Below are 10,525 nucleotides of genomic sequence, written 5' to 3'. Positions count from 1 at the left end.
TGGCGAGACGTGAGGACTCCAGCCTCCGTCGCGGGCTCCTTAGAGGAAGGAAGTGGGCCATCAGGCAAAGGGAAAGGCAGGGAAGGAACCATCCCTCTCGTCTCCAGAAGGGAGTGCAGCCCAGCCAGACCCCGCAAGACAACCGCAGGACCACAGCATAGCTGCCTCTGGGTTATGGTGACTGGTTATGGCAGCTGTAGGGAGCCGACAGCTGGGGACCGAGAGTGCTCACTGCTCGCTAGGCTGTGCGGGTAACTGATGGGCACCCACAGGCCAGCCCACCTTCCTCTCTCGTGCCACGCCCGCCCGTGCCCCTGGACCCCGTTCTGGCTCCGCCCCCCCCCCAGGGCCGCCCCCGCCGGGCACCACAGCTTCGGAGGGCACGGCAGGTGCCGGCGCAGCTCCTAGGGCGAGGCTGCTAAAGGGAAGCGCTGACTGAGGGGAGAGCCGTGAGCCGCCCCCGCGCACGAGCAGCGGAGGCGGCCAGCGAGGGCCCCTCCCGGAGACCGCGGGCCCTGCGCCCTGCGCCCTGCGCAGCCGCGGAGCCCCGCCCGGACGCCGGAAGCCCGCGCTCCAGCACTTCCGGGAGGGGGCGGTGCCCGCGAAGCTGATTGGTGGTGGCGTCCCACGCGCCGTCGCGCCCTTCCTGCCGTGTGTGCGCGCTGTCCCGGCAGAGTCGCGGCATGGCGGACCCGGAGGCGCTGGGCTTCGAGCACATGGGTCTGGACCCCCGGCTCCTGCAGGTACCCGGGGGTACTGAGCGGCCGGGCCGACGTGGCTGGGGGCGGCAGCGGGGCGGCGCGCTGAGCCGCGCGTCGTGTCTCCTAGGCCGTCGCCGACCTGGGCTGGTCGCGACCCACGCTGATCCAGGAAAAGGCCATCCCGCTGGCCCTGGAGGGGAAGGACCTGCTGGCTCGGGCGCGCACGGGCTCGGGGAAGACGGCCGCGTATGCCATTCCCGTGCTGCAGCTGCTGCTCCACAGGAAGGCGGTGGGTCGCGGCGGCGGGGTGAGGGGACCGGGGCTCCCGCCGGCCTCGCACCCCGAAGGCCGGCCCGGGATGCCGCTGTGCTCAGCGCTCCGGGCTGGGGTTCGAGTCGCCTGCCCCCGATCCGGGCGCTGCTGTCATCCTTCTTGGCGTCTTCTCGAGCGCGTCCCCTTTCCTTCTTCTTGCTGTAAAAAGCGGGCAGGTCTGCGGGTTCTGTTTGTAGAATTAGCATGAACGTCCAGTGCTCTAGGTGCTGGATTTTCAGTAACATGCTAACCGCGGAGTTGTGTCTTTTGAGGGTCAGTGCCCGGGGAAAGAGCTCTCTGTTCTACGCTCTGTTCTGTTCTGTTCTGGGGAGGGTGACAGTCAGTGAGGGGTTGGTGGAAGGCCCACCGTTCGGTCAGATTGTCGGGGGCCTTAGGTGGCCCTGAGGTCGCGGGCTGGCTGGCTGAAGTCTCTCATTCGTGCTCTTGCAGACAGGCCCTGCAGTAGAGCAGGCTGTGAGAGGGCTTGTCCTGGTGCCCACCAAGGAGCTGGCGCGGCAGGCCCGGTCCATGATCCAGCAGCTGGCTGCCTACTGCGCTCGAGATATCCGGGTGGCTGACGTCTCTGCTGCGGAAGACTCAGCCTCTCAGCGGTGGGTGAGAGCCACAGGGCCGTAGAGGAGTGAACCTGCACAGGGATGCGGGATTGGGTTTGCTGGGGTTGTGTGCAGTAAACGGGGCTGCTCGGGGTGCGGTGTGAGTTGCTGCATACTCCCTGACACGGAGGTGTTGCCCACCTGCAGATCTGTGCTGATGGAGAAACCCGACGTAGTCGTGGGGACCCCATCGCGCATCTTGAACCACTTGCAGCAGGACAATTTGGTCCTGCGAGACTCCCTGGAGCTGCTGGTGCTGGATGAGGCCGACCTTCTGTTCTCCTTTGGATTCGAGGAAGAACTCAAGAGTCTGCTCTGGTAAGGGAGGGCTGCGTGCAGCTGTGACTAGAGGCCGGGGCCTGGAGCTGGAGGCTGACTGGCTCTGTTTTGTTCTAGTCATCTGCCCCGGATTTACCAGGCTTTTTTGATGTCGGCTACCTTTAACGAGGACGTCCAAGCACTCAAGGAGCTGGTACTCCATAATCCAGTAAGGGCGCTATGGAAGCATCGGGGTCCCTGACACGTGGCCTTCCTGGTTCTGAGGCACTAGAAGCTGGTGGTCATCAAGACCCACCGTCCACCAGTCTGCAGTCGCTACGTCATTGCAGATGTCTGCTGGGGGTGGTTCAAACATGCTTCACCTAAAGGCTGAAGCAGGGGCCCTCGAGAGTCAGAAAGGCTGCTTTGAGTGGCACGGCCAAAGCTCTTGTGTTTGTGAACTTGGCTGTCCTGAGAGCCTGCTGCTGCGGGGCTTCCTTCCGCACTTACCATGTGTTTCTCTGTTCTGTGCCCCCTGCGTGTCGTAATCGTACGTCCTCTGCACAGCGTAATGGCTGGGGCGCTTTGAGTTGTCACGTCACCCAGTGGGAGGGGACGCGGGGTGCCCTGGTTTGAGCCAGCAGCCTCTCTTGTGCCGCCTCTCTTCCGTCTCCTCCTCTTTTCTGACCACAGGGCTCTTTCCCTGCAGGTGACTCTCAAGCTGCAGGAGTCCCAGCTGCCGGGGCCAGACCAGCTGCGGCAGTTCCAGGTAGTCTGTCAGACAGAGGAAGATAAATTCCTGCTGCTCTATGCCCTGCTCAAGCTGTCGTTGATCCGCGGCAAGTCCCTGCTCTTTGTCAACACTCTGGAGAGGAGTTACCGGCTGCGCCTGTTCCTGGAGCAGTTCAGCATCCCCACCTGCGTGCTCAACGGAGAGCTCCCGCTGTGCTCCAGGTACACCTGGCCTGACCCCACGGCTAAGACATGGGAAGGGGAGACGCAGGGGTGCTCCTGGGTCTTCAGTGGGCAGTGGAGGCCAGGCTGTGGGCTTGACTGATTCTTACTGGCTTTCTTTGTCACGGCTTTGAGATTTCTGCCGTTGCTTCGTCTTCAGCTGAGGAGCTGAGGCACAAAGGTTGTGCAGGAGCCAAGCTGGAGAAGAGGGAAGAGTCAGGATGACGATTGTAATGATGTTGGGGGTGGGAGGGAGCCTCCGACTGGCTCTGGGGGCTGAGCCTTCCTCCGCTCTTGGGCTCTAGGTGCCACATCATTTCACAGTTCAACCAGGGCTTTTACGACTGCGTCATAGCGACTGACGCCGAAGTCCTGGGGGCTCCGGTCAAGGGCAAGCGTCGGGGCCGAGGATCCAAAGGGGACAGGTGAGTGCTGGTGTCTCCCTTCGCCAGTGCACTGCAGGGAGACTGTTTCCCCATCTTTCGGAAGGTGGTGAAACCGGATGCCCAGAGCAAGGGATCCGGCGTTGGGGCCTGGCTGCTCGTGGGGCCCCGTTCGGCTGCCGAGGTCTGGAGAGAGTGAAGGGCGCGCATGCATGTTCCCTGAGGCAGCAGGAAGGGCCAAATTGTCGTGGGTTGTTGGGGGTCGTCCTGCAAGGAGAGACGTGCAGCTGTGACTCGTGAGGAGGAGGTTTCTGAAGCCATCGGGAGCTCCGGTCTTTGCCTGCCCAGCAGGCTGTCCGGCGAGGGGTGGTTCTCAGGTTGTCCTGTGGCACGGTGAGTTCTGTCCTTCCCCCGGCACTGAGGTCAGGGCGAGGGTTCGGCCACCCCTGCTACTCCAGCTTTTGAAATAGTTCTGGTTTTAGGATTTTCAATCTATTAGAGTTCTCTGATTTTGTGGAAGGCTTTACTAAGCGATTTTGCTGATTAAACGGCTTGAGGTTGCTGGCTTGGAGGAGGGGTGGTCGGTCTGACGTTGGGACGTCTACCCACAGGGCCTCTGATCCGGAGGCAGGCGTGGCCCGGGGCATAGACTTCCACCACGTGTCTACTGTGCTCAACTTTGACCTTCCCCCCACCCCTGAGGCCTACATCCATCGAGCTGGCAGGTGGGAGAGCTGGGGCGTGGTGGGCAGACACCAGGACCATGGGCTGTGGGCCAGAGATTCAGGCTGGGCCGTCTGTTCTTGCAGGACGGCACGCGCCAACAACCCGGGCATGGTTTTGACCTTCGTGCTGCCCACTGAGCAGTCCCACCTGGGCACGATCGAGGAGCTTCTCAGCGGAGGTAAGAACCCCGGCGCTCTCCTCCCACAACGCCTTAGGCCCACTGGTGGTAAGATGCCCTGTGCCTTCTTCCTGTTCTATCCTCATTCCTGCCTCATGGGGCAGGCAGGGTTCCCCACAGACGAACAAGCCGAGGTTTGGACTCGAGGGGCAGAAGGGCTAAAGGAGGAAAAGGGGTTTTGGGAGATGGGGATGGGGCTGGTGGTGTCTCCCAGGGACCCTGGGAGAGGGAGCTCGGTGGGGGGTGGGGGGGTCAGTTGCCAGGTTCAGGTCTGGGCGCCCGTTGGGCCTTCCAGAGGTGACGCTGAGGCAGTGTAGCTGGCGCTGTTCAGGCTGTGAGCAGCGGCTGGCAGAGGAGGCGTGGGTGGGGCTACCCACCAACCAGGAGGCTCCCCGAAGGGTCCTCAGTTCTGCTTGTGTTGGAAGGACCCTGTGGGATCGTACAGAAGAGGGGCCAGGGCGCTGCTTGGCAGGAGTGCGAGTGCTGCTTCTGTGCTGAGACGCTGGTTTGTCACGAATGTCAAGTGTCCAGAGTGGCCATGGGGGAGGAGACTGGGTACGTGGGCAGGTTCTGAGGCTGCTGTGACGGGCACCTGGGGGACAACGGGCTGCCCAGCCACAGCGTGCTGGAGCAACTGTCACGGGCTGTGCACGAGACCCGGCTGTTTCACCATACGCGCTCCTCGCAGGGAAGGCGTGGGCTGAGGGCTGGGCTGCTTCGCCCCAGGGAGGGCCTGGGGGGGACCTCTGAGCAGATGGCCTCCGGTAGACCCACCCTGAATCTTCAGGGGACTCTCACTGCCGTGATTTCCACAGAGAACGGGGCCCCCGTACTGCTTCCCTACCAGTTCCGCATGGAGGAGATTGAGGGCTTCCGCTACCGCTGCCGGGTGAGCGGGATCTTGTGGTTGGGGGTGGGGGTGAGTCCCCCTGGGTCAGACCCCTGCCCCTGAGCTTCCAGGCACAAGGGAGGACAGGGCAGCGCCCCGCCCCCCATCCTGACCTTTGGTGTCTATACCCAGGATGCCATGCGCTCAGTGACCAAACAGGCCATTCGAGAGGCGAGGTTGAAGGAGATCAAGGAGGAGCTTCTGCACTCAGAGAGGCTCAAGGTGAGGCTCAGCATCCGTGGGGGACGCAGAATCACCGCTGTGGAGTTTGTCCTCGGCACATGTTGCCATGGTGGGGTTCCATGTGGGGGCCTGTGTGGAGGCCGTGTGGGGCATGGCTGCCTCAGGAAGGGCCATGTCCCTGCAGACGCGGCGCCTGAGGGAGGGGGGGAGACCAGAGTGGTGGCACCTCTGGGAGAGCACAGTGCACCTGCCCAAGGGCCCCCGTGGAGCCACAAAAGGCAGACCAACCCTGCCGTGTGCCCATCTTCCCCCGCAGACATACTTTGAAGACAACCCCCGGGACCTCCAGCTGTTGCGGCACGACCTGCCCTTGCACCCTGCCGTGGTGAAGCCTCACCTGGGCCACGTCCCTGACTACCTGGGTGAGCGGATGGAACCTCAAGAGACTGGGCAGCTGGCACGCGCACAAGCACACAGACACTCTGCTTGAATGTGTGGGCGTGCTCCCCCAGGATCCATAGAGACAGGGATCCCCCTGTGCTGGGGACACGGGAAGCAGGCAGTACGGAGGCCCCTGTGTGGTGGGTGCGGGCAGAGTCGGCACGGAGGTGGGGTGCTCCTGCTGCATCAACTGGTCAGGCAGCCATGGGGATGTGGAAGGGGGCACAGGCAGGAGGCGCTGTCGCCCCTGCCGGAGGACATGGGCCCAATCACCAGGTAAAGCTGGGGTGGCGCAGGGGGAGTCTGTCGGCCCCGTGGGGACCAGGGAACCCCTTCTGTCCTGTAGGAGCAAAGTCTTTGGCAGGAGTGTGAGGCCGGGGGGCCTTGGGGGTTGTGCCGCAGGTGGCAGCAGTGACAGTGTGGCCTGACAGGTGTCAGAAGGCCGTGGGGGGAGATATGTCCCGTGAGGGATGAACCGGTAATCAGGGGCCGTGTACGGAGAAGTTACAGAGAGACTTGTATTTTAGCAGTGTTTTTTTCCTTTAGAAACATGCACATGTTTCTTTTCTGCCGCGTGCTTTCTGCAGCCGGCTTAAAGGCAGCAGGGGAGCGACTTAGCCCGAGTTTCTGCGCCCTCGCCCCCACGGTGGCCATTCTTGCAGCCCTGGGCACGTCGGACTTGGGGCTGGTGTGCCGGGCCCTGGGTCAGAATCGGGGCGGCTCGCTGGGCACAGCTGGAGGGGGTGGGGTGTGAGGGGTCGTTGCAGCTGCTGAGTCTGTGCCTCTTCTAGTCCCCCCCGCTCTGCGTGGCCTCGTCCACCCTCACAAGAAGCGGAAAAAGCTGGCCTCCAGGAAAGTCAAGGTATGTGCCCCGGGGCCTTGGCCATGCTGCGGGGCTCCCCTCTTCCCTCATCCATTGTCATCAGGGTGCGCGTGCACCTTGCCTTTGGGAGGGAGGGGAGAGGCCCTAAGGCCTGGCCCCAGACTCGGGGGTTGAGGGGCAGAGTCGTGGGGGCCGGGCACTCCCTGGGCCACCCCCAGGCAGCTTCAGGAGCACAGGATGGTCTGTTTTTCTGTCCTCATTGCCCAGCCTCTGCTCCAGGCAGTGGGAGGAAGAACGTGGGTGTTTAGTGGGCCACAGACGGTGACCGCGGCAGCTTTTGCCCTCGGCCCGGTGGCCTGTAGGGCCTTGCCAAAGGGCCACACCTCTCACCTCCCTGAGTCTGGGCGGACAGACGTCAGGTGCGCCCAGCTAACCTGTGGCTTTGCCCTGCAGAAGGCCAAGACCCAGAATCCCCTGCGCAGCTTCAGGCACAGAAAAGAGAGAAGCAGACGCACAGCCGTGCCTTCCTGAGGTCGTCCGCGCAGCCTCGCTGGCTCCCAGGGCCCCTTCCCAGGCTGAGCGCCGAGCAGGGTGCGGGCGCCGGCTTCCCACCCTGGCTGGACTGGATTCCGGAGCAGGCCCGTGGTGCTGCCCTGCTCGCCTAATAGACTCCATCCGTCCTGACTCAGGCTTCCTGCAAGTAGGAAGGGATGCCCATCCCTGGGAACCTTGGGAATTAAACTGCTTCCGGGAGGTTTTCTGCGTTGTGTGTGTGGCGGCTGCCTGGCCGGCAGAGGTCAGCTGTGAGGCCGCTGCCGCAGCTCGTCTGGGTCTCTGGCCCAGCCCACTGCCGGCCAGACTGACCGACCTCCCTCCCCCGGAGCTTGGAGACCGTGAGCCTTCCCAGCTAGGAGCCCCATACCTCCACATCCAAATCTGGGCGCCTCTGCACCCGAGCCAGGGGGACTGGCTCCTGTGTTCCCGCCCCACCCCCTGTAGGCATATTTGTGTGTTCCGTACATGCGGGCGTGGTGGTGAGATGCGTGCGCTCGCTGTTGGATGCTCCTTACTGAGCCAGCAGGTCCCGGTTTGAGAAGGCGGGGGTCTCGAGGGGGCGGAGTCCTGGCATTACCGTCACCTGCTTATGGGCATCGTGAGGAGGCTGTGCTTCTGCTTGCTGTTCGGGTGTGATAGCGCTTGGGGTAGGTGAGGTTTCGATGTTTCCCGCTCCTGTGGTGTTTGAGGGTTTCTGGGTAGCCGCGGTTTACAACGGTGTTGCTCAGGCGGGGCTCTGCTAGCAAGCCCGGGTGGGCCACTGGGGTTCCAGCAGGCCTGGAGCCGCCAGGCTGCTGGGCTTCAGTCCCCCGTGGACCGTTCCACCTGCTCTGTGAGGCAGGCGAGGAGCTGAGGCCTGGCCGTGAGGTCAGCCTTCTCCCTCATGGTTCTAGGTCCTCTGGCCCCGCCACCTCCAGGTGCTCCCGGCCAGGGGGCTTGTGTCCCAGAACCAGTCCAGATCCAGATGCAGGAGAGTTGGGGGCCAAGGGGACCCGTCTGGGCCTTTGTCCCCGCCTGTGGATGGAGCTGGGGCTGTGTACCCATCACCCTTAACAAGCCCCAGACAAGGGTATCCCACATTCCTAGGCTCAGAGAAGTTCCCCGGTGCACTGAGCTCACCAGGCCAGTGAGGGCTGGTGGGTGGGGCCCCGCTGTCCACCCCCGCAGGGGCCTAGCTGACATGGCTGGCATTGTCACCAACACGGGCAGGTCCTATCTGAGGCCCTTGGGAAGCTGGGCTGTGCCTGTGATCCCCTCCCCAAGCTATTACAGGCCCCTACACTTGGTAGGGTCTGACCTGGCTGGGCGGTGGAGAGGGTGGTGTGTGTCTGCGCCCTGACCCCACAGAAGGAGGGTGTCCAGGGGCCTAGACATCTCATTCAATCCCCACCCCACCCTGGGGATAGGCCTCACTGTGTCCATTTACTTAATTTATATATGGGAAAACTGAGGTCTCCAGGGACTGGACTTGTCCATCTGATGCACACCCAAACTAGAGCCGGACAGGCCCTGCATGGGAGGGGCACCGTGGGCCTGGAAGGGGTGGGGTAGGGTGAACCTACTCGAAGCTCGAAGTGAAGGTTCCTGGTGGGAAGGCTGGCCGGTGACCACCTCCCCCCCACCCCTGCTGGCAGAGTCACACCCACACGGAAGCCTGAGTGGGTGCTGCTGTTCAGGGAGGCAAGGGGCTTTAGGGGATTGAGAATCAGGCCTTGGATGCACCCAAGCTGTGGACTCCAAAGGCTAGGGCCTGCCAGGTGCCGGCGCTGAGTGGGGGCAGGAGGGGTGCGGGGTGCCTGCAGCCAGCGCACAGAAGGGGACCAGCATGTACAAATACTCCAGGTGGGAGGGGGGCGCCCAGCCCATCTGAGGACGAAAGGAATCAAAAGTGGTCGTCACCAAAATAGGTAAAGGCTAAAAAATTGACTTATTTCAGAGATAACACAGTGACATGTAAAAAATTCAGAAGATAAACAAACGAGCAGGTGGTTTTCAAGCAGAGAAGCGCCGTGATCAGATAGGCCAGCAGCCGCGGTGATAACGGACGGGGGAACACTGTGTTCCTAGAAACCTCTGGACCCAGAGCACGAAGCGCTCAGGTGCATTTCTGACTAGCTAAGCCCTGCATCTGCTGAGGATCAGTGACTCAGGGGCGCTTGCTGCTCTAGGCACTTTGGTCTCCGGGGGCAGTGGCAGACAATCAGGTGGAATTCGTGCAGGGAGGCGCACCTGCCAAATGCTTGCACCCTCTCCCTACCCCGCCACCGGGAGGAAGTGCCAGGATGTCCTGCCTCGCCAGTCTGTGGTGTGGATCACAGCCATGTGTACCTGGAAAGCGAAGCAGCGCTCATCCACTGGGGAGGGGGCCAGGCACTGCTGGGCAGACACCCTCTCAGGACAGCAGCTCTGTCTGTTCAACCACCAGCCCACCCGCAGTCCCCGCAGCCAAACTGGGAGCAGCCACGTCGGCAGCTCTTCAGTGTGCTAGCCCTGCCTGGCTACCAGGGAGGCCCCTCACTTGTCTTGGCTTCTTCCTGGGGTCTCATCTGTGAGCGGGGTGAAGTGACCTGTGCCAGCGATCCTGTGTTGGGCCACACCATGAGGTCAGGCAGCCTCAGCGCCCCTGCGGGTGGCTCTGTGCAGGGTGCCCCTCCAACTTCAGTGCACGTCCCAGTCATAGAGGCCTGTGCTTACGGTGCGGGTCCTGGCCAGCAGGTCCTGGGCAGGGCCCCTGCCAGGGGAGGCCTGAATGCCTACAACACCCACCCCATTCTACAGATTGAGAAGCTGAGGCTCACAAAAAGCAAGCCAGGCCAGTGCCACCCGGCTGAGGGACAGAGTGGGCGGGTACTCAGATCCTGTGGACGCCACTCTGGAACCCTAGGTGAGCGAGCTCCGCTCAGCCCTGTCCCATCCCTTCTCTGAGCCTCATCTTCCTCTGTGAGATGCAATGATGAAGGGTGTCACTTTTTAGCGTAAGTATGTCCTGTGCAGTATTTGTGATACACTAAAAAATTATTCATTGTTTATCTGAAATTGAAATCTGGATGGGTGATCTGCTTCTTGGCTAAATTTGTACGCTCTCTTGCTGGGGTGTGGCCTCCTCCAGCGAGTCTTGCTGACTCCCCGCCTGGGCTGGACACCCTCTTCTTTGTGTCCGTAATACTGCCTTGACCCCACGACGCTCGTCTCTGGGCTGCTGTCCACCCTGGCCGGCGAGGCCTGGAGGCAGGGGCCATGCCAAGTGCCTTGCTGCCCAGCCGGGACTCCTAAAAGGATCAAGCTCTTCCCTGAGACTATCCCTGGTGCCTGAGGCTCTTAACTATTTCCAGTTAAGAGGAAAAAGATGAAAAGGATGTACTGACCAGGCTGGACTCTGCCCCCTGACACAACAGCCTGGACGCACCCTACATGTCCCCTCTGTGACTCAGAGTGGAGACTGTGGGGCTGCCCCAGGCTGGGGCTGGTTGCCAAGGTTGTTGGTTTCTGGTGAAGTCAGAGGCCCATC

General features: G+C 62.3%; 1 protein-coding gene across 2 annotated transcripts; it reads left to right on the top strand.

The window, feature by feature from the left end:
• Positions 1–634: 634 nt before the first annotated feature.
• DDX56 (DEAD-box helicase 56) lies at positions 635–10,059 on the top strand. Of its 2 annotated transcripts, XM_028095405.2 has the most exons (14): positions 638–743; positions 829–990; positions 1,464–1,624; positions 1,775–1,945; positions 2,024–2,114; positions 2,595–2,839; positions 3,145–3,264; positions 3,834–3,947; positions 4,032–4,126; positions 4,942–5,015; positions 5,148–5,237; positions 5,515–5,620; positions 6,431–6,501; positions 6,916–10,059. In XM_028095405.2, the coding sequence occupies exons 1-14, from the start codon at positions 684–686 to the stop codon at positions 6,991–6,993; spliced, it is 1,638 nt and encodes a 545-aa protein (XP_027951206.1). In that variant the 5' UTR covers positions 638–683; the 3' UTR covers positions 6,994–10,059. The 2 variants fall into 2 exon arrangements, with proteins under 2 accessions (XP_027951207.2, XP_027951206.1); XM_028095406.2 differs by lacking the exons at positions 5,515–5,620; positions 6,431–6,501; positions 6,916–10,059 and adding an exon at positions 4,552–4,681 and having other exon boundaries at positions 635–743.
• The last annotated feature ends 466 nt before the right edge of the window (positions 10,060–10,525 follow it).

This window comes from Eumetopias jubatus, unplaced genomic scaffold (genome assembly GCF_037043125.1).
Source record: "Eumetopias jubatus isolate StellerSeaLion01/CBP00866 unplaced genomic scaffold, mEumJub1_p1.0 scaffold_14, whole genome shotgun sequence".
In the NCBI taxonomy this organism is placed as follows: Eukaryota; Metazoa; Chordata; class Mammalia; order Carnivora; family Otariidae; genus Eumetopias; species Eumetopias jubatus.
Note: the sequence above shows the minus strand (reverse complement) of the source record. Positions and strands in the feature narration are given on the sequence as shown.